A 22782-nucleotide genomic window follows, 5' to 3' on the forward strand; every position below is an offset into this window, starting at 1 on the left:
TTATTTACACAGAGTGCTTTTTTAAATTATTTTTTTAGGGCTGCATTTCAATTAAAATTTGTAATGGCGTAATTAAAGGTGGGGCATAGCCAGCAGTTCACTGGGAGGCCCACGCATTTCCTCTGCCTCCCCCCTTCAACCACATTTGGTATCGTACCTTTCCTGGTGGGGATGCCAAAGCCCCGTCGGTTGAAGAAATCCACTACCAAAGTGGACTCCTTCCTCCTTGTACTTCCTCAAGAGCAAGGAAGTCAGCGACGTGACTCCAGCCACTGATGCTGGCACTCCCTGAGCATATTTAGGAAATGCAAGTGTCTGAAGGCAAGCTGCTTACTTCCTTGCTTTTGAGGCAGTACAAGGAGGAAGCGGGTGACACTGGCAGTAGATTGTTTGGCTGGCAGGGCTTCAGCTACTCCACTAGCCATTGAACAGATTCTGCAGCTTTGGAGGGGGCCTGAGTTCAAAGTGAGGGTCCCAGGTCTCCCCCCCCCCCCCCCCCCCCCCCGGCTAGGCCACATATTAAAGGCCCAATATCTTCCTTTCTTCCACCCCCAGGTCCAACTCTGTCTTCCTCCTCTCTATCCCCCACCAAGTCCAACACCTCTATCTTTTTCTTCCTTTTTCTCTACCCCAGTTTTCTTTCTCTCTCTCTCTCTTCCTAGTTCCCCCTTTCCCAGCATCTCTCCCTTCTCTCTTGGCCCTGCAGTTCTCCTAATTCCCTCCCTCCCACACCCACCATGGTTCGGCATCTTGCCTCTCCTTCCCATCCCTGACCCGCAGTTCTCTCTGTTCTTTCCCCCCACATCAGAAGGGTAGGCCAGGTCAGAGTGAAAGGCCCAGTAAAGACTTGCCTGCATTTGGAAACGGTACTGTGGGTCCGGGGGGAGAGAGTTGCGGTGAGGACTGGGAGAGATGCCGAACGTGCACAGCAGCAGGAAGGAGGCAGAAGCAGGCAGCAATGAGTTAATTATTAATCACAATTAATAATTAACATGTTGCTTGTGATGTTAATCGCAATCAGTGCTTTTTTTGTGCCGGTACGCAACGGTACGGCGTACCGGCACCTTTTTTTTTTTTTTGCTCCCCCCGCCCCGTGAGTCCATGTCCCGCACGCAGTGCCAGCCCCCATTTCCGGCCGCTGCTGCTCAACAGGAGAAGCAGCAGCAGCGGCCGCTACACAAAGAAAAAGATTTTAAAAAAAACTTCAAACCTGGCTGAAACGCTGCACCCCGGCACTGTAGACAGCCATTAGGCATTGGCTGTTGCCCCGCAGCCGCTCCTCCTCTTGCCTCTACGTCACTGCGCTCCTCCGGGGTCTTCCTCCAGGGGCAGTGACGTAGAGGCAAGAGGAGGAGGAGCGGCTGCGGGGCAACAGCCAATGCCTAATGGCTGTCTACAGTGCCGGGGTGCAGCGTTTCAGCCAGGTTTCAATTTTTTTTTTAATCTTCTTTTTCTTTGTGTAGCGGCCGCTGCTGCTCAACAACAGGAGAAGCAGCAGCGACCGGAAATAGGGGCTGGTGCCGCGTGCGTCGCGCCGTTCGCGCCAAACTTGGCAGGGAGAGGGAATCCAACAGAGGGAAGGATTGGAGAGAGGGAAAACAACAGAGGGAAGGATTGGAGAGAGGGAAAACAACAGAGGGAAGAATTGGGGAGAGAGAGAGAAAGAGGGAAAACAACAGAGGGAAGGATTGGGGAGAGAGAGAAAGAGGGAAAACAGGGAAGGATTGGGGAGAGAGAGAGGGAAAAAAACAGATGGAAGGATGGGGAGAGAGAGGGAAAAAACAGATGGAAGGATTGGGGAGAGAGGGGAAAACAGATGGAAGGATGGGGATAGAGAGAGAGGGAAAACAGGGAAGGATTGGGGAGAGAGAGAAAGGGAAAACAACAGAGGGAAGGATGGGGGAGAGAGAGAAAGAGGGAAAACAGGGAAGGATTGGGGAGGAGAGAGAGGGAAAAACAGATGGAAGGATGGGGAGAGAGAGGGAAAAAACAGATGGAAGGATTGGGGAGAGAGGGGGAAAACAGATGGAAGGATGGGGATAGAGAGAGAGGGAAAACAGGGAAGGAGTGGGGAGAGAGAGAAAGGGAAAACAACAGAGGAAGGATTGGGGAGAGAGAGGAAAGAGGGAAAACAGGGAAGGATTGGGGAGAGAGAGAGGGGAAAAACAGATGGAAGGATGGGGAGAGAGAGGGAAAAACAGATGGAAGGATTGGGGAGAGAGGGGGAAAACAGATGGAAGGATGGGGATAGAGAGAGAGGGAAAACAGGGAAGGATTGGGGAGAGAGAGAAAGGGAAAACAACAGAGGGAAGGATTGGGGAGAGAGAGAAAGAGGGAAAACAGGGAAGGATTGGGGAGAGAGAGAGGGAAAAACAGATGGAAGGATGGGGAGAGAGAGGGAAAAACAGATGGAAGGATTGGGGAGAGAGGGGGAAAACAGATGGAAGGATGGGGATAGAGAGAGAGGGAAAACAGGGAAGGATTGGGGAGAGAGAGAAAGGGAAAACAACAGAGGGAAGGATGGGGAGAGAGAGGGGGAAAACAGATGGAAGGATGGGGAGAGAGAGAGGGAAGATGCTGGATGGAAGAATGCAGAAAGAAATAGGGGAGACACTGGAAGAATGGGGAGAGAAAGCAGAGCTGCTGGATGGAAAAGAGGAATAGAGAAAGACTGGAGAATAAGAGGAAGGGGCATGGGGAGAACAAGGGTGAGGAAAAGATGAAAAGCCACAGGTAGATGAAGGACATTAAAGAATGGATAGTAAGAATGAATTAAATCTGGACAGAGAGAGAGCCTGAAAATATTGAAGAAAGCAAAGAAAAAGGAGACAAAAATGACAAATGGCACAGAAGAGTTAAGCGAAAAGAAAAGAAAGCAGAATCACAGACTGGGACCAATATGGAAAGAAAAACAGTCACCAGACAACAAAGGTAGAAAAAAATCATTTTATTTTCATTTTAGTGTTTGTAATTATGTCCAATTTGAGAATTTACATTGGCTGTCTTATTTTGCACTGGGTATACTGGAGCTGTAAGAGCTTACAGAGATTATTTATAATGAAAAAAATCACGTTATTTTTTTCTCCTATAGTACTATAATATTTTCAATGATGTCTGTTTATATGCGCCATGGCTGGTATAGGGGGTGTGGTTAATGTGGGTGTGGCTATCAGGGGTGGAGCCATATGTGGTGACCCTGCCCATAATGAGTACCGGCACCTTTTTTTCTACAAAAAAAGCACTGATCGCAATTAATGTGCAACCCTAGTATTTTTAGTTAAGTACTTACAAAATTTACATAAGTTTTTAGAAGTGATATTTTTTAATGTTTTTATTTTATGTAAATAAAAATGTTGTGTATTTTCCTTTTTTTTTAATACTCTTGCCCTCTCCGTTCAGCATGCTTAGGTAGTTCTGAGTGGAGGAGTAGCCTAACAGTTACCTCCTAAGATGTTTCATATCTGTGCTGCTATTTAGGACCTGATTGCGGCTCAGTGGGGCATCTCTGATGCCAGTCTAAAAGTGGCAAGAGCTATAGCTCACCTTTACTCACTTTTGCCACAGGACTTGTACAGCTTAAAGCACCCTAAGGTGTATGCTTTAATCACTGCGGTAACAAAGACCACCACCATTTCAATTGAGGGTGATAGAGCTCTTAAAGATATACAGGACCTGATAGCCCTCTACCATAATACCTGTACAGTTAGCAATATTGTGCAAGGACCCTGAACTATTCATGACCTTGTACGTACACAATCTGATAGCCTAAGCAAGTCAGTACATATAACTAATTGCAGCTGGCCTCACCCAGCTCCCATGAGCTGACACACATGATACCACCATCTGCTATACAGACAATGTGTACCAGGGCATGATAGGTACATCTGACAGCCTTATGGTTCTGTAGCCTGATTAGTTTCCTGCTGATGTAGCAAAAACACATCCTTTCTATGCTGGGAACAGAATTGCAGTGGGAAGCACAGAAGCATGTGTTTACACTATTCTAAGATAACCTATGTATATAAGTATGAACTGCACAAGACAACTTTGGGAAAGTACCTGACACAGTCCCTGAGCAGTGCTTTGCAGCCAGTATCTGAGAAAGGACTTTCCCCTCAGCTAACAATACTATTTTATTGCCTTTGCCAGATTATTCTCCTGTACTGTAAGTACCTTACATTTATTGTATCTATGGTATTCTTTCTGCCATACAATAAAAATTTCTGTGTTGTAGTATACCTGATATTGTTGGTTGTGTTTATCCCCGAACACCTCATTTCTAAAGGTAGCCAGGTAAGGGCTACCAGGGAAGCTACCTGGCTCCCAACAGACCGTAGCTTGGAATCATCCTTAAAGCTTTCCTTTGAAGTAGCCTCCTTATGTTTGCAGACTAGGCAAATGCTTGTCTCAGCTTGGTGCAAAAGATGAAATCTTTTTAGATTTTTTGCCTTCCTTAGAAGGCATGGTATGTTTAGTGGATTTCATCTATGATTTGTTAAGGACCTCTGCTAAGCAAATGGCGCTGGCAGTGTCTGCAAGGTGCTGGCTGTGGCTCTGAAATTGGGAAACTGATAACTGTGTCTACAACCAGATTAGCTAGACTACCCTTTCGGGGAGAGAGCTGGGAAAAAAATTGTGAAATATCTTGGTGACTCCAAAGTACAACACTTACTGGAGGACAAATCCAGAGGTTCCTTTCACTCTAGCCAGTTCCCCCCCCCCCCCCCCCCCCCCTTGTTTTAGGGACACTAACAATACAGACTGGGGAAATCCAATTCCTTTCAGAGAAGATGTTTTCAACAAAAACAATCTGTCTTTCGTGGAGACAGACAAGCCTCTGCTCAGAATACCAGGCAGGCAGCTTCTGCTAGGTCTTCACAATGATGGGTTGCCAGTCCATTCCTCGAGCATCGCAATCGAAATCCACTTCTTATTTCTAGGATAAGCAGCATAAAATCTGTTTTACTCTTTTGGAATCTTACCTGGAACTTATGACCTGGATTGGCCACTGTTGGAAATAGGATACTGGGCTTGATCGACCTTCGGTGTGTCCCATTATGGCAAAGCTTATGTTCTTAAGGCTGTCCCAGTTTTTCATGGAATGTACCAAACTTATGTCATATCAATGGATTCTGGACATTATAAGAGAAGGTTACAAATTTGAATTTTTACTGCTCGCAGATTTATTCTTGAAATCCTGGTCAAGGCTCCGGCCAAAATGTTGACAGTACATTCTACTCTGAGATCTCATTTTCTTGGGGGCTGTATGACCTGTTCTTCAGGCCAACTGAGGTCAGGGATGATATTCAATATACTTTGTAGTCCCAAAGAAAGGAGGCAGTCCTGGATCTCAAATACGTAAATCGAGCCTTGAAGGCACAACATTTCAGAATGAAAATGGTAAGATCGGTGATAGTGTCAGTTCAACTGGGAGAGTTCCTAACCTCTCTGAATCTAAAAGAGGTGTATCTGCATATCCTGATTTGGCCTCCTCACCAGTACTTTCTGCAGTTCTTCATTTTGGGGAAGCGCTGCCAATTCCAGGTGATGCATTTGGCCTTGCCATGGCACCAAGAACATTTTCCAAGGTGATGGTGGTAGTAGCTGCCTTTCTGTGTGGTCAGATCATAAAGTTTATCCTTATCTGGAGAATTGGCTCATCGGAGCCTCTTCCCTTCAGGTGAGCATTTGGGACATGTCCAAGGGTGTAAACCTTCAGTCATCGCAGTGGGTGGTCAATGTACACAAGGGTCATCTAACTCCTTTGAAGACCTTGGAGTACCTTGGGGTTCTGCTCAACCCAAAAATGGAGATAGTCTTTCTTCCGTCTCCATGGTGAGAAAAGCTTTGGACTCTGATACAAAGTCTTCTCGATCTCCTGATGCCTCAAGCTTGGGACTGTGCTCAGGTTCTGGGTTCCATGGCAGCAACCTTGGAAATCCTTGGAACCCTGGGCAAAATCTCACATGAGACCACTTCAGCTCTCAATCGCTGGTCACCCAAAACCGGCAACTACACCACCTACCCCTGGACTCCTCAAGCAAAGAGCAGTTTACATTGATGGCTTCTTCCTGCCAGTGTACAAAAGGGTCTCTCCCTTTCCTCTCTGGATTGGATAGTAATAACAGATGCCGACCTCAAGGGGTGGGGAGCTCATTACCAGGGTCAGACAGCTCAGTGCCTTTGGAATATCCGGGAGCATGCATGGCTGGTCAGATGGCTAGAACTCAGAGCCATCCGAAAAGCACTGCAAGTGTTTCTCGCTCTGATTCAGGGCAAAAACCAATCTGCATTCTGTCCAACAAAGTGACTGCGGTTTCTTATGTTGACAAAGGGAGCATGAGAAGTATGTTTGCTTTGCCAATGGGCAGAGAGACATCTTCCTCTGAATTTGGCAGCACACATAGAGGGAGCTCTCAGCATACAGGTGGATTACCTCAGCCAACACTCCCTGGTTCCAGGAAATTGAACACTTTCACAGGAAGCTTTCTGATTAATTTTGTCTAGATGGAGTCTTCCAATTCTGGACCTCATGGCTACAAAAAGCAATGGAAAGGTGCCCTGGTTCTTCAGCCATTGGAAGGAAAGTGTCACAGAGTGCTTGGATGTTTTCTATATGTTTTTCCACTGTGGCTGATAATTCGGGTATTGAAGAGTGCCTCTATGAGGCCGGATAGTTCTCATAGCTCCAGATTGGACCAGAAGGCCTTGGTATGAGGAGGACCTTATTCAACTTCAGATAGACATCCCCATTCAGGATCTGCTGTCTCAAGGGCCAATTCAGATGTAGGATCCATCCCCCTTCTGGCCTTACAGCTTTACTATTTAAATGTTAAGATTGAGGAAGAAAGGTTATGCTGAAGATGTTATTACGCTGAAGATGTGATTACAACCATTTTCAGGCCAGAAAGAAATCAACTTTTATGGCCAATGCCAGGGTTCTTCTGCCCCAGATCCTCATCTTTTTTGGACTGTTTTAAAAAAGGATTGGCTTTAAGGTCCCTCAAAGGTTCAGACTGAATTGTTTTTTGAGGTGCATACAGAATGCTGCTTTTCCAGGGAGGCTGCCTGTCAAATTATAATTCTTTGCAATTCCTAGATGTCCACAGAACTCTTCTTGGGTAGTTCAAGGTGATCAATGATGTCAGGTGCTCGGACCACCTTTTCTTCCTGTTTATGCTGACTCCTGGAAGGACATTCAGGCCTGTAAAACTATGGTAGCTGCTTGGGTGAAGCAATGCATCTCTTCAGCTTATCATTTATAATTTTTATTAGTTTTATAGACTTAATACAGACATAAACTGTTCAAGTGAAATACAGCCAGGCATAACAATAAGTTATTACAGAAGAATTATCTTTTCATAACGTAATTTAAACATTGGCTTCATTAGACCTCAATTATTAAGGAGAACGAAGGGGGGCAGGAATTAAGTGAAGATTATTAATGCAAACAATGATAAAGAAACTATGGCGTTGTTTTCTCATATTTATGTCTCTAATGTTGTCTAGCTTCTAGGAAGGTCTTAAGCTGATCCGGTGTATAGTAAACATATTTTATCTGATTTAACCTTATGACACATTTACACATATGCAAGAAGGAAAGAACCTCCTAAATCCAAAATTTTAGACCTCATAGAAAGAAACTTTTTCCTCTTTTCTTGAGTAGTCTTAGTCACATCAGGATATAGCCAAATTTTTTGGCCCCCAAACATATGGTTAGCTGATCTAAAATAAAGTCTCATTATTGAATTCAAGTCTTGTTGGAAAACAAAAGAAACTATCAGCGTCCCCCTTTCTGACACATCTTCAAGTGATTGTTCCAATATGGCTGTAACATTTTGCAAATCAATGGATTTTTCTCCCTCTGTTTTTTTCATAGTAGTTGGAACATAATAAATTTTGTTCAATGGGGGAATAACTTCTTGAGGAAAATTAAGATTTTCTTTCAAAAATCTGGTAAACATGTCCTGTGGAGAAACTCCTAATAGTCTGGGAAAATTGAGCACCCGAAGGTTCAATCTCCTATTAAAGTTTTCCATTTGTTCAATTTTCCTTCTTATTTCTGAGTTTTCTTTTATTACAGCCACCTTAAATTCGTCTGTTTGTTTAGTCTCTCTCTGCAAGGCCTCTAATTCCAAAGAAACATCTTGTTTAACCATAGCAATAGAGCTCTTTACTTCCTGCATGTTCAAGTTCAAAGTTTTTACCTCTTCAGATGACTGCCATAAGGTTTTCTCCATTTCAAGCAATTTCAGCCAGATCTTACCCAGATTCACCTCCGTTTCATCCGCAACTGATGTTATCGCTGCAAATTCAGGTTCCCTACGGGGCTCAGCAGATTCACCCCTTCCGGGTTCCACTGGAAACCCCGCCCGACTCGCTGCAGTTGCTGGGTTGGGAGGGATCTTGGAGCTCGGCGGAGGAGAAAGAGATGTTTCAACTTCCAGCGTGGAAACCGCTTCACCGGGATCACACGCTAAGGAATCCAACCCGCTTGTGCGAGAAAATTGCGGGGAAGAAGTGTTTCTAAGCCTCGTTTCGCCGGAGTGGACGTCTCGGTAGGTAGGGGAAACCCCCCCGAATCGTCGCTTTGCGCTTTGTATGAGGCATATTTTAGAATTTACATTTGTATTCGGCAAAAAGAAGCTGGAGCTCACTTGCTACACCACCGCTCACGGCGCCATCTTGACACGCCCCTCTCTCTTCAGCTTATATTTTGACAGGCGAGCAACCTCCTATGGGAATTGAGGTTCATTCCACAAGGGTTCTCACTACTTCAGTGATGGAGGCAGCTCATTTCCATTGAGGAAATTTTCAGGTCTGCAACTTGTTCCTCTTTTCACGTTTTTGCGAGGCACTACTGTCTGAATTTGTCAGCTAGCTCCATTTTCCTCCCAACTTGAGGACTGTTTTTCTACAAGTCTGGACTGATTGGTTGGGTTGCAAAGGAAGGAAAAATTTGTTCTTACCTGATAATTTTCTTTCCTTAAATCCCAAGAGATGAGTCCTGAGCCTGCCCTGTATTTTTCACCTGACTGTTGTATATACATTTGTTCTTGAAGAGTTTCTCTTAGGGTTCTTTGTCTACAGATGATACATTAAAAAAAAAAAAAGGCAGGAAATTTATTTGTTACGTCTTGCTGGTTGGATAAAGTGGCAGGAGACTTCCATGATATCATGTCTTATGATGCTCCACTTCTTTGTTACCGAAATACTGGAGAGGCTGCTGCACAAGGGTCTTAAGGCAGAGCTCTGCCCTTCTCTCTGTCACCACCTGCTGGTAGATGGACATAACCTGCAAAATCTGGCCTGATCTGTTTGGATTTAAGGAAATAATTACAAGATACTGGACAGGAGGAAAGGTGAAGGGAAACCCTGGGAGAAATGCTGGACAAGAAGGAAGGGAAGACAGGAGAGATGCCTGACATCGATGGAAAGGAAAGAGAGAAGAGAGATCTTAGAAATGGGTTGGGGAAAGAGGGAGAGCAGAGGTTGGATGGAAAGGGGGGAAGAGAAGGAAGAGTATGTGTGGGAATGTTTGCGTTGGTGGCTGAAGCATGTTACTGATTTTGCTTGTTGAGCAAGCAGCATGGAGATTGGGCCTGGGCCCTCAGGCTAGTGGAGTTCTTCAGCTGACGGAGCTCAGGCACCCCGGCCAGCAAAGGTAGGACTTAATGCTATTGGGGGCAGGGGCAGGGAGACCTGAGAGGAAATGTGGCACCTAGGGGCGCTGTGACCTGAAAAGGTTTGGGAACCACTGACTTAGTGCCTATTCTGATGCCTTTGTGGTGATGCTCTGCAAATCAGTGCTACAAAAGGTGGTCCAGGATTCATTTTTTAGTGGTTGCTCCAGTTGGGAGCTGACAAGCTGGTGCCCATGTAAGAGCAGTGCTGCAGGTAAAACTCCATTTAGATTTTGGCCATGAAGAAGGGGCGAGCTTTCCAGCCCATTTTGAAATTCAAAGGAGTTAACACCTCCCTCAGAGTTCCTTGGTTTCGCATGGAAAAACTGCATTTGGTGATTTTATTGTAGACCAGGAGAGTTGTTGACCACCTTGGATCTCTCCAAAGCTTACTTTGACATTGCTATTAGAGAAGGAACACAAATGCTTCTTGCAGCTGTGTGTGACAGGCAGACATTTTCAATTCAAGGCCCTCCCCTTTGGCTTTGCGACAGCGCCCAGGACCTTTTCCAAGGTAGGGAGGTAGTGGTTGCATTTCTTTGCAGAGAAAGGATCTGATTTCACTCTAATTTGGATGACTGGCTGATCCAGGTGGTCTCTGAGGAGAACTCCTGAGCAACCACCTCCAGGAAAAAGAGGATCGTGTTCATAAATTATCCGAATTATAGAAAGAGGAAGACGAGGATCAATATCTGGAAAAGCTTAAAGAAGGTAGTAATTTAGTCAGGGAGGCATAGATACAAATGAAGGAAAAATAGTCAATACATTAACATGGAGGGACAAACTTTTTAGATACATTAGTGACAGGAAGAAGTGCAAAAGTAGCATGGTAAGACTCGAGGTTAAAGGGAAAGAATTTGTAGAAGGATGAAAGGGGTAAACTGAAATTTCTTAACAGCTATTTCTGTTCTGTGTTCAAAGATGAAGAGCGATGAATTGCACTACAGAGTACTAACACAAATAGGAATGGAAGTGAGATAAATCTTAGATGATTTTCAGGAGACTGTGTTTATGAGGAACTAGTTAAAATGAAAGTAGACAAAGTGAAGGGACCAGATGAGATGAATACAAAGAAAGGTATGTAAGAATTTTAGGGACTTCTGGTGGCTCCACTGTGTCCTTTTCAACACTTGGATAGAGTTGGAGTCATGATTAAGACTGGAAGCTGGTAGATGTTCCTTTCCACAATAGCAGAAGAGGTTGAGAACCATGTCAGTGAGTCTGAACTTGGTGAAGAGTAAGTTAATAGACATGTTGAGAGAACATAATGCAGTTCCTGGGAGTCCAATGAATTACAGGATCTAAGGCATTATGATTTTTATTAGAGCAGGAGTGGGCAACCTTTATACATTGAAGGCTGCATGAATATCATTACTGTCTCTGGTGGGCCACAACATTATGTATGTCAGTTATCAGAATGCCAGAGCTCTAGAGACTGTCTGTGATAAATACAAATTTAACTAAAAACGATGGAAACAAACTGTTAAAGTGGCTATTCTGAAAATGTTTGCAAAATACAAAATATAAAATCACCAAAACTCTGGTTAATTAAGTTTATGTATATTTCCCATGGTCTTTCGGGCCACATAAAATTCAATGACGGGCCACAGGTTGCCCTCCCTTGTATTAGAGAATAGTTCTTGTTAGATGAATCTGATCAATTACTTTGACTGTCTGACCAGAGAGTTGAATAAGGTAGAAAGTTAGATATGGTGTATTTTAGCATGGTTCCATAAGTGTCCTAATCTCAACTTAATATATGTTTATGTAACTACAGATATGAATATATATAAATATAACTAAGCCTCGTCTGTAGTTTCTTCCAATTCAATTTTTAAATATTTGATTTGTAGAGGACCATCAGAAGTGGACTTCCTTAAGAGACAGTCTCTCAGTTGTGCAGGAAGTAGGTGACACACCTATTTTGTCATCAGTCCATAATGGATTTCTTAAACCTTTTTGAATCTTGTTTTGTAGCCTTTTGTAACTTTTTTTAACAAACTCTTTTTATATATTTTTCAGTCCATACTTATCTTTTCAGTTTTAATCAGGGATCTGTATACCCTTGGCTTCACATATAAATCGGGGATTGATGTGCCAACACATGTTTCACCTGTGTTGTTTCAAGGCAACCCCTGCGAATATAAGACATCCACTTAGTAAATCCAATCAGAAATTTCTTCAAAATTGTAACCCCTACATTGTCCACATACCTTAAATCTTTTAATGCGTACTTGTCGTCCTGCTATGCTATATGAAAATGGGCGTGGCACATTTTTGAAAGCTCTTTAAAAAAAAAAAAACAGTGGTCATATGTGATCCAACAACCAATCCTGGTTCCCAATCAGACTAACATCATTCTTTGTTTAACCCCTGTAGTTCCACTGAATTCAATTTATATATCCAATTTTGTTCTTTATAATTCAGTCTCTGCTCTAAATTACCACCCACCCAACCACTTGATACTATATCAATAATTCTCTATTTCATATACTTTATGGAATATCCATGTTCCCACCAGTGTTTTACCAGTGGAGCTTCTTCTGATCTGTTAGATTAACTGAACAGAATTCAAAAATAACTAACTTTTATTACTCTTGAGCTGCACCCAGATTTACTAAGTGGATGTCTTACATTCTCAGGGATTGCTTTGAAAAAGCACAGACGAAACACGTGTTGGCACATCAACTTTCAATTTATATGTGAAGACAAGGATATACAGATCCATGATTAAAATGAAAATAATGCTTACGTTTACAGTTTAGAAATACCTAGAGATAGATAAGAACATAAGAATAGCCATACTGGGTCAGACCAATGGTCCATCTAAACCAGTATCCTGCTTTCATCAGTGGCCAATCCAGGTCACAAGTACCTGGCAGAAACCCAATTAGTTGCACCATTCCATACTACCAATCTCAGGGCAAGCAGTGGCTTCCCCTATGTCCATCTCAATAACAGACTATCAACTTCTCCTCCAGGGACTTCTCCAAACCTTTTTTAAACCCAGATAAGTTAACCGCTGTTACCACATCCTCTGGCAACAAGTTCTAGAGCTTAATTATTCATTGAGCGAAAAAAATATTTCTTCTTATTTGTTTTAAAAGTATCTCCATGCAGTTTCATTGAGATGCCTTAAACATAATCAGTCTGAAAAATTCTAGGCCTCATTCCCCTCAAATTAGAGGAAGAATAGCTGTTTTCAACAATTTTGGGGTGTCTGTCACCAAGGACACATGGATGTTAAAGGCAGTATTTGCCAGGTTTACCAACTGAGAATCTCTCAGACCCTGCTCAACAAACCAATTCTAATTTCCACTTCCAGTTATGACACCCTTCCTTAGAAAAAGATTCAGTCCCTCATAACCAGCTGAACAGTGGAGGCAGTACCCTAAGTGAAAACACAGGTTATGTTCTAGGGCTGAAGTCCAAATAAGTTATACCTTGTAGTAGAAACTTGTTGGGATTTCTGAGATCCAAGAGAAAGTCAAGATGCATTCCCTCAAGATAATCTATCCTTGATAGACCAGGAAGACTGGTTTAAGCAATCTAGATATCTAAGATGCCTGGTATAAGAGGCTTGGTGAGGCTAAGCCTCCCCAGTTGCAAGGTGATCCGACAAGCCTCTGCTGCCTCCCCAAGGTATCCAGCACAGCATCAGCACAACACAAGGAAAGAGGAAGAGCGGCAACTTGACGAGCCCTTAGAAAGTAGAGCACCACAGCTGCAGCCTGCGGGACCTGATCTTCCGTTGTTTCTGCACATCTGGTGAAAGCCACTCCTCCTCCCCCCCCCCCCCCGACTCACACTAGTGCCCAAAGCACCTTGCTACTGACAGTAATGGTCTCCCACTAGCGTTTACAGCAGCATTTACCTCAAGGACTCTGCCTTCCCCCAGTGACATGTCCTGCCTCCTCTGATGCAATTTCCTGCTTCCGCGAAGGCGGGACATGTCACAGGGAGAAGACTGAGTTCTCAAGGCAGGCCTGCTGTGATCTCTACGTGCAGACCACTGTCTGTAGCACTGCACACCGCAGCAGAAAGACTGATCCACCGATTCTAAGGCAGGTGTCCGACTGCTTCTGAGGGGGACTAAGAGAGAGACAGGAACAGGGGAGGGGAAGGACTAAGAGGGAGAGACTGGAATGGGGGGGGGGGGGGGGTGGAAGAGAGCTTCCTTGCTGAACCTTTTGGAGGGGGGAGAGTTGAGCTGAAGCCTTCAGCTCTCTCTCTCTCTCTCTCTCCCAAAGGTTCAGCAAACAAGTTCTTTTCTGTCCCCACCCAGGACCATCAGAGCAGCTGAACCTTTAGCGGAAGGTGCTGCTCTGATGGTCTGGGGTGGGGTGGGGAAGGCGGGCAGGCAGGAGGAAGAAAATATATAGGACCCTGGAGGGAGAGACAAGTTATAGATGTGGATGGTGAAAGCGCTTGCTGAAACTGGGAGAGAGCTGATATGGTGGTAATGTTTGATTTAAACACCAGTTGCCATGATCAAATAATACTTGGATATTCAGTGTCAATATGTGAGTATTTGATGGCTCGGCACTGAATATCTGGGTATATCAGACAGTGCTCGGAGCTAAACAGATAATGCTATGCATATTCAAATAGTGCCATTCAAAATAAAGTATTTATTTACCTTTTTTTCTGTGTTGTCAGACAGTTATGGATATAGGCCCCGCCCCTGCCCTATTAGCCTCCCCAAACAGGTGGGCCATCGACCACCTATGCATATCTGAATTCCCCTTCACCACAGAAAATTCCTACAGTTGTGTTAACAGTATAGAGTCCTTCCATTCAGTGTCTGTCTCTCTGCAAGTATTCAAAAAGTACCTTGTGGTGATATGGTTCGTTTCTGCAAGGAGGAAACTTTTCTGTTTTCATATCTAGATAGATGACATTATAAAGGTATCTTTACTAAGGGAAGCGGATCTCAGGGCAAGAGCATCAGGGTTTAGTGGCTCTGAGATTTGTAATGAATTACCAGAAGTCTTCACTGATTCTATATAAAGTAGAATAATTCCAACAGCAACAAATATCCTCACTAGTGCTGAATTTACTGAAATGATGTTGTAGCCTCATACACTATAAATATTATAAACTAATGGAGAAAAAGCCTCAACAGACTCCTCTACATTAGGCTCACAGGCCGTTAACTTCACAGAGTGCTTGCCGTCATCATCGGATCAAAAACCTCATAAATTATTGAAATCTTTAAAGTCCACAGAACAAAAACATATTTTATAGATGCATAGTTTCTTTATAGTATCCACGGCTGACAATGGCCAAAGTTTCATCAACTTCGTCAGGGTCACTGATCTGTGCAACTGTCAAACAAAAAAATATTATAACTTTACACAATCAAGTGCCGCTATCACAAAACAGTAAATGCAAGACATGTCTAAATACCTCACTTCACTCCTGTGGCTTGTCTCTATATCCGGTGTTTCACACAAAAATGGCGCTCAGAGATACCGGGTGACGTCAGACGCCGCCCTATCAAGCTGGCCAATCATTAACAAGTAAAAAATTAAAGCGTCCATCTTCAGTAAAAATTACATCATTCTAGTTTAGAGTTTAAACCTCTTGGATATAGTGTCTCCAGACGAAATATCCACTTCTGTTCCTGTTGTAAAAGCACATGCCTTTTATCACCACCCCTAATGTTCAAGCCCAACTGTTGCAGAATAACACAACACAAAGACTCGAATGTGGGCTGCTCATTATCACAATGTGACGCTAAAGGTGCTCTAGTCTAGCCTAGTGGTTAATGCAGCGGACTTTGATCCTGGGAACTGGGTTCGATTCCCACTGCAACCCCTTGTCACTGTGGGCAAGTCACTCAACCCTCCATTGCCCCAGGTACAAAATAAGTACCTGTATATATGTAAACTGCTTTGAATGTAGTTGCAAAATACCACAAAAAGGCGGTATATCAAGTCCCATTTCCGTTTCCCTTCCCTTTTATGTTCTGTCAAACGTGTCACCAGCTTCCTTGAGGTTTGTCCAACATACAGCTTGTTACAGGGACATTGAATACAGTAGATCACAAACCCTGACATACATGATGTTTTAGACCTTAAGATGAATTTTTTCCTTGATTGCGGATCAGCAAACTCAGTTGTAACTAACATGATATCACACATCTGGCATTCCCAGCTTTGTTAAGTACCTCCCGGGTTAATGGTCTCAAAGCCGCAGGGGACAAGATCTCCTTCAAATTCCTACCTCCGCTGTAGGTTAGATTCATCAATGACATTTTTTGTATTTGGAGAGGATCAGAAGTTGAGCTTAAGGCTTTTGTTCGACACTTGAATGGGTGTCATTCAGCACTTAGGTTTACGATCCAGTACAATATTTTTTGAGTTATGAGACTTGAAAGCTGCTGTTCAGCCTGAGGTAGGGGTTGAGTAGTTGAGGCAGGTCACATAATCAGTGAAAACATCTCAAGATTTGTGATTTCATTAGTCTCTGAACTTGAAGCATAGAGGCATATGTTGAAGCTGACTGGTAGGAGAATAAAAATTGACAGAGGTAGGTAATTCTGAAAGTCAATAGTCTACAGTGTTGACAGTTCAGAATGGCCATGGCCATGACCACTGCTGCTACTGGTTATTGAGATTGGTAAGGGTAGGAGCAAGAGCCACATTCATAGCCTGTCCTGCACAACTGATGATCCTTGATGGCTGCAAACAAGTTGGGTTTTCAGGATATCCACAATGAATATGTACATGAGAGATTTGCAGGCATACTACTTCCACTGCATGCAGATCTAACTTGTGCATATTCATTGGGGTAATCTTGAAAACCCTATCTGTTTATTGCCTTCAGGGACCGTCAAGGAATACTACAACAGTTCTGTATGTCTTTTACTTAATAATTTGTAAGTCTTCTCCTGTCTTTTATACTTCTTACTCAGTTGGAGCCAGGGTTATAAGATATCGTTGTTTGGCTCTATATTTTCAGCTAACCCATAGTACTGAAACAGTGCTAACCACTCTCCTAACCAAATTTAAACAACTAATTGCAACTGGGAACAATGTGCTACTCTTACAATTTGATATGTCCAGCACGTTCGACATGGTCAGTCACCAAATACTCCCGAACATTCTAGACTACTTCGGGATTGGAGGAAACCTACTAAAAGGCTTCTTAACAGCAAGATCCTATCAAGTGATCTCAAAAGCAAAAACGTCAACACCATGGAAACCTGTATGTGGTGTACCACAAGGATCACCGCTCTCACCAACCCTTTTCAACTTAATGATGACATCCAGTTCAAATAAGACATAACTGAAATCACATATGAAATCACACACAGCCTCCAAATAATGAACTCATGGGCGGACGCATTCCAACTAAAGCTAAACGCAGAAAAAACACAATGTCTCATCCTGTCCTCACAATACAATACAAACAAACCCAAGACCATAAACACTCCAGACTACACACTTCCGGTTTCAGACAGCCTGAAAATCCTAGGAGTCACAATTGACCGAAACCTCACACTTGAAGACCATGTGAAAAATACAGCAAAGAAAATGTTCTACTCAATGTGCAAACTCAAAAGAATCAAACCTTTCTTCCCAAGGGAAGTATTCCGCAACCTAGTACAATCAATGGTGTTAAGTCATCTAGACTACTGCAATGCCATTTATGCCGGATGCAAAGAACAAATCATCAAGAAACTTCAAACCGCTCAAAATACAGCAGCCAGACTTATATTTGGGAAAGCGAAATACAAAAGCACCAAACCCCTAAGAGACAAACTACACTGGCTTCCACTAAAAGAACGAATTACATTCAAAGTCTGCACCCTGTTCCACAAAATTGTCTACGGGGAAGCCCCGACCTACATGTCAGACCTTATAGACTTGCCTATTAGGAACGCAAAAAGATCATCATGCACATTCCTCAATCTCCATTATCCTAATTGTAAAGGGCTAAAATACAAATCCACATACGCAACCAGTTTCTCGTACATCTGCACGCAGCTATGGAATGCTCTACCGAAGGCCATAAAAACAACGCAAGACCTAACCATCTTCCGAAGGCTACTGAAATCAGATCTTTTCAAGAAAGCATACCATCAACATCCATCTTAAATACTAAGCAATACCATTATATACGATCTGTACAAAACCAAACTTTTATCGCCTGATGTTACCATGAATGTATGCACATTACGGCAAATGTAAGCCACATTGAGCCTGCAAATTGGTGGGAAAATGTGGGATACAAATGCTGCAAATAAATAAATAAACCCATGACTATTTCCCCCATTGTATATCCCTTCCTAACTTTACTACTACTACTTATCATTTTTATAGCGCTACTAGACGTACGCAGCGCTGAACACTTGAACATGAAGAGACAGTCCCTGCTCGACAGAGCTTACAATCTAATTAGGACAGACAAACAGGACAAACAAGAGATAAGGGAATATTAAGGTGAAGATGATAAAATAAGGGTTCTGAACAAGTGAATAAGAGTTAGGAGTTAAAAGCATCAAAAAGGTGGACTTTTAGCTTAGATTTGAAGATGGCCAGAGATGGAGCTTGACGTACCGGCTCAGGAAGTCTATTTCAGGCATATGGTGCAGCAAGATAAAAGGAACAGAGTCTGGAGTTAGCGGTGGAGGAGAAGGGTGCAGATAAGAGAGATTTACCCAGTGAACGGAGTTCCCGGGGAGGAATGTAGGGAGAGATGAGAGTGGAGAGGTACTGAAGAGCTGCAGAGTGAATGCACTTGTAGGTCAATAAGAGGAGTTTGAACTGTATGCGGAAACGGATAGGAAGCTAGTGACTTGAGGAGAGGGCTAATATGAGCATAACGACCCTGGCAGAATATTAGTTGTGCAGCAGACTTTCATTTATTCCAATCACATTGTAATGATGGTCCCGGGCATGTGTCATATACTTAGGTAACCTGAATCTGTTATGCCTTGCATTTTCCCCTTACTTTTGTGGTTTTCCTCAGTCTCATTGTTTGTTTTTATTTATTTTTATTTAACCACTCAATTCCAGGATTGAAAGACAATAAACCAAATACTGTGTATAGGCAGATAAATAAAACAGCGACTGGCTTTGCTTTCTTCCCCACCCCCATTCCCACCTCCCCCCCCACCCCATATTTCTTGGAACTGTGAAGATGGCTGCTGCTGCATCCTCATTCCTGCTGATACAGAGCGGAAGACCCAAATCTGTGATCAAATAGGGGACCACCTGTGTGGGCATATACATCACTTAGCATATGAGCCAGCCTGCATGATATTTTTGAACCTTCCATTACTGTTTTTCGGAGGGTAGTGGGAGTTAGAACCTTGTTCAGAAAGATGTTCTTTAATCATTGTTTCACAGGATAATTGTATGGACTTGCTGCATGTCCTACTCTTTTTTTTTTGACACTTTAATTAGACATGATGCTGTAGACAATAAGTGTTAGGTTTGTACATGAGTGTCTCAACAAGGAATGCTTTGAATGACAGTATTTATATTTGCTTGATGCTAAGATCTGTGAAGGGCTTAATGCTGATCAGCTGCTATTTTTTGCAGATAACATTGCTTTTCCCATTGTTTGGTGAAGAAAATCAGCAGCCGGAAGCAGTGCAGGTGCTCCAGTATGTTCTTGATTACAATAGAAGATTCTCTGGACAGCCCAGATCTGTAAGTAGAGATGGGTGTTACAAATGATTGTACTGTTTGAATGAGTGTACATTGGTGCCTGGTTATTCCTTTCAGATATAGTCATAGGAAATAGATATGCTACATACTATTTCTATATTTCAAAACTTCTGCTGCTATTTTGGTCAATGATTGATGATGTAGGAACAACGTGTTTGCTTACCAGATATTTTCCTGTCTCAGTTGCTAGTTATAAAATCTTAAATTGAAAATCTATCTCTACCTCCTGACCTGTTGTGTGCCATTTGAGTCCTTCACTATGACCCTATGATAGCGTGAGTGAGGTTTTGAGCAGGGTCTTCAGATACAAAGATATAAAAGTAAAGCAAGGTTCTTTATTAACACAAAATACACTGAAGCCTGCTAATTCACAGGTACAGTAAATTAGACATAAAACCTGTTGGGATTCAGGTGCAGTCTTTATACAGACCTGTTGCTGACAGGCTCCAAAGTCAAAGTATGAATAGCCTAGCTGCAATGTTGCACATATCTTGGCCTGGCTACAACCAGGCCTCTAGAAACAAGATTCTTACAAGATTCCAAGTTAAAGCTTAGCCTGCCTTAGGCAGGTTTCTGATAGCTTGCATGTGCATTGGAGGCTTGTGTTGTAGGGCTCCTGCTCTTTCTCTCTCCCCTGGGCCTTTCTGGTTTGTCTGTGCTTAGGAATTAACTTTTTCTGGCTGTTTGAACCACACCTTCTTTTATGTGCCCTGACTGAGCCACCCTCTTTGCTCTGTACTGCAGGACCTGGCTTCTTACAGTGACTATGTGAGGGAGTGTTAAGAAGAACTGGCAACTTCCTATACACCCCATCACAGACCCTTTCTCTCAAAATAACCTGCAGTGCGTGGCTTGAGTTTCTCTTAATCTTCACTCTGATCCCTCCCTTGAAGTTGTTCTATTTGTTGTATTCTTTGTATCTGTACACATTTAAGACTAGATTTACCTCAAGCCCCATTTTATGCAATAGGACCTATTTTCTTCTGGTTCAGTCCTTCACCTGTCCAGGTATATTCTGAGTGCCAAATTATCTTGCCTGTTCTTCTGTGCCTGATCTTGTATAATAAAAGGTAGAAGCCAGTATTCAGTTATGTGGTCAACATGTCTAATTTAAACTATACATATATTTAGCAGCATTGCTGGTTTAGGCGGTGCTGCTGAATATACACGCTTGACTTGAAACATCTAAATTAGATACTTCAAATTGTATTTGCTTTTTGTGCAGCTCATCTAGATGTTTAACTTAATTTTGTAGATTAAGTTTATTTCTTCAAGAACAAGCAGGATGACAAATCCTCACAACTGTATGATGTCATCCAGTGGAGTCAGGCACAGGAAAAAAAACTTCTCTAACGTGTTCTAGAATTTTTGAGAAGCAACACTGCACATGTGTGTCACTTCCACTGGCTGCTGTCACTTGGAGACTGCCTCAGTTTTTATTTTTTCATGATTTATGGTTTACTTTATTTGATATATCGCTTTTCCTCAAAAAAATATAACAAAGCAGTGTACAGTATTCAAAGTATATAGAAAAAAAAAGAAAGGAACACCAGTCCAAACACTCTCTCTCTCCACTTCCTCTACCCACCCTCCAAACCGTCCTTGATTTGGCATTACACCTTTCCTTCCTCAACCCCATTCTCCGAGTCCATCTTCTTTGTTTTACAAAAGTTGGCGGGAGCAGCAGGGATACCCATACGCGGCCCTGCTGCTGGCACTGGTTTCTTCTCTCAACTGCAACCTGCCTTTCTGACATAACTTCTTGTTTCCTCAGAGGTGGGCCGCAGTAAAGAGAAGAGGCCGCTGCTGGCAGCATATGGGAGTCGCTGCTGCCACTGCTGACTTGGAAAACAAGATAGACTCAGGGGAGGGGGTTGAGAAAGGAAGTGGAGAGATGCCAGATTACAGCTAGGGGGATGGGGAGGGAAGGAGAGATACCAGCCCAGGAGGGAAGTGGATGGAAGAAGGGTGCAAACAGTAGGCCGCCAGTGGCAAGATGCTGCTCCATGAAAAGTGCCACCTGAGGCCCCACCCCCTCAGTTGGCCTTATGATACAGTTGCCCCAGGGTAGATGCATAGGATGGATGGAAAAGAAGGCATGAGAGAGGTGAGGTAGGAGATGTTAAAAATGAAATGGGTATGAGAAGGAAGAGGGTAATAGAGAGGAAGGAGTGGGTGACAGACCTGACCCAGCCACTCATTGCTCATAAAGCCAAAAGTCACCAATGCAACCACAATTTCCAGAGTGAAGGACCCCTTATCTACTCTTTCACATACAGATACTAACTTGTAGATATCCCACCACTCTATCCCTATTGACAGTTACATATACCCCTACCTAAATCCACTCCTTTATAGACACTTTCACACAGAGACCGCAGCAATTTACATGTAGGTATCCTTTCACTTCCTCCACCTAAAAAAGGGAAGGTTGACCAAACCAGTGACTGTGCTGCAGGAAAGTCTGATAAACTGTACATGTGTGTTTGCAAATCTGTGTGACTCTGGCATGTTGAGTACTTTTTACCTTAACAAATAAACGGAGAGGGCTGAACTTAGGACCCAAAATGGTGAACTGGATTGGAAACTGGATGACTGACTGGCAACAGAGGGTGGTAGTAAATGGAATCCACTCGCAGGAAAGGAAGGTGAGTAGTGGACTGCCTCGGGGGTCGGTACTGGGGCAAGTTCTGTTTAATATATTTGTGAGAGACATCCCTGAAGGGTTAGAAGGAAAGTTTGCCTTTTTGTAGCTGACACGAAGATAGTCAATAGAATGGATACCCCAGAAGGAGTACAAACCACGAGAAGAGGTATCCCAAAAAATAGAAGAATGGTCAAAGGTATTGCAGTTAAAATTTAATTGCCAAGTAGTACAGAGTGATGCACTTGGGGTGCAGACATCCAAAGGAGATGTACGAGATAGGTGAGAGATTGATACACAGCTCAGGAGAGGGGCCTTGGGGTGATGGTGTCTGAGGATCTCAAGGTGATGAAACAAAAGTGGTGGCCACAGCCAGAAGGATGCTAGGCTGTATAGAGAAGGGGTATATAACCAGCAGAAGATAGGTTGTGAGACTTCCCTGTCCTCTTGCTGGAGCTTGAGGCCTGTTTTGGGGGTCCCACTTTTTATGCACTTGATCTGGACTGATTCTATCCAAGAGGCACTGGTGAGCCTGCAGGCTTCAGGTGAAGGTCAGGAGGGTAAACATTCATAGGGGTCCTGGGAGACCTGTTGTCTGCTAAAGTGGCCCAGGGTCTCTGGCAAAGGCTTGGAAGAAAAATGGATTGCAAACCGGTGTCCTCCATGGATCAAGAAGGAGATTGTGATGAGGACAATGAAGGGGTATCCCCCCCTTCTCCCCTGGCAGCTGTCCCCAGACCTAGAGGAGCTCTCCCCTGAAAAAGGAGACAAA

General features: G+C 43.3%; 1 protein-coding gene across 4 annotated transcripts in view; it reads left to right on the plus strand.

Annotated features, from left to right (window-relative positions):
* The window catches only part of RNF170 (ring finger protein 170), a 122834-nt gene that overhangs the window by 87372 nt on the left and 12680 nt on the right, over positions 1-22782 (plus strand). For all 4 annotated transcript variants that reach the window (XM_030194478.1, XM_030194477.1, XM_030194475.1 and 1 more), the window contains one exon: positions 19238-19348. In XM_030194478.1, the coding sequence (XP_030050338.1) occupies positions 19238-19348 (111 nt within the window). The remainder of the gene's footprint in view (positions 1-19237; positions 19349-22782) is intronic.

This window comes from Microcaecilia unicolor, chromosome 2 (assembly GCF_901765095.1).
Source record: "Microcaecilia unicolor chromosome 2, aMicUni1.1, whole genome shotgun sequence".
Lineage (NCBI taxonomy): Eukaryota > Metazoa > Chordata > Amphibia > Gymnophiona > Siphonopidae > Microcaecilia > Microcaecilia unicolor.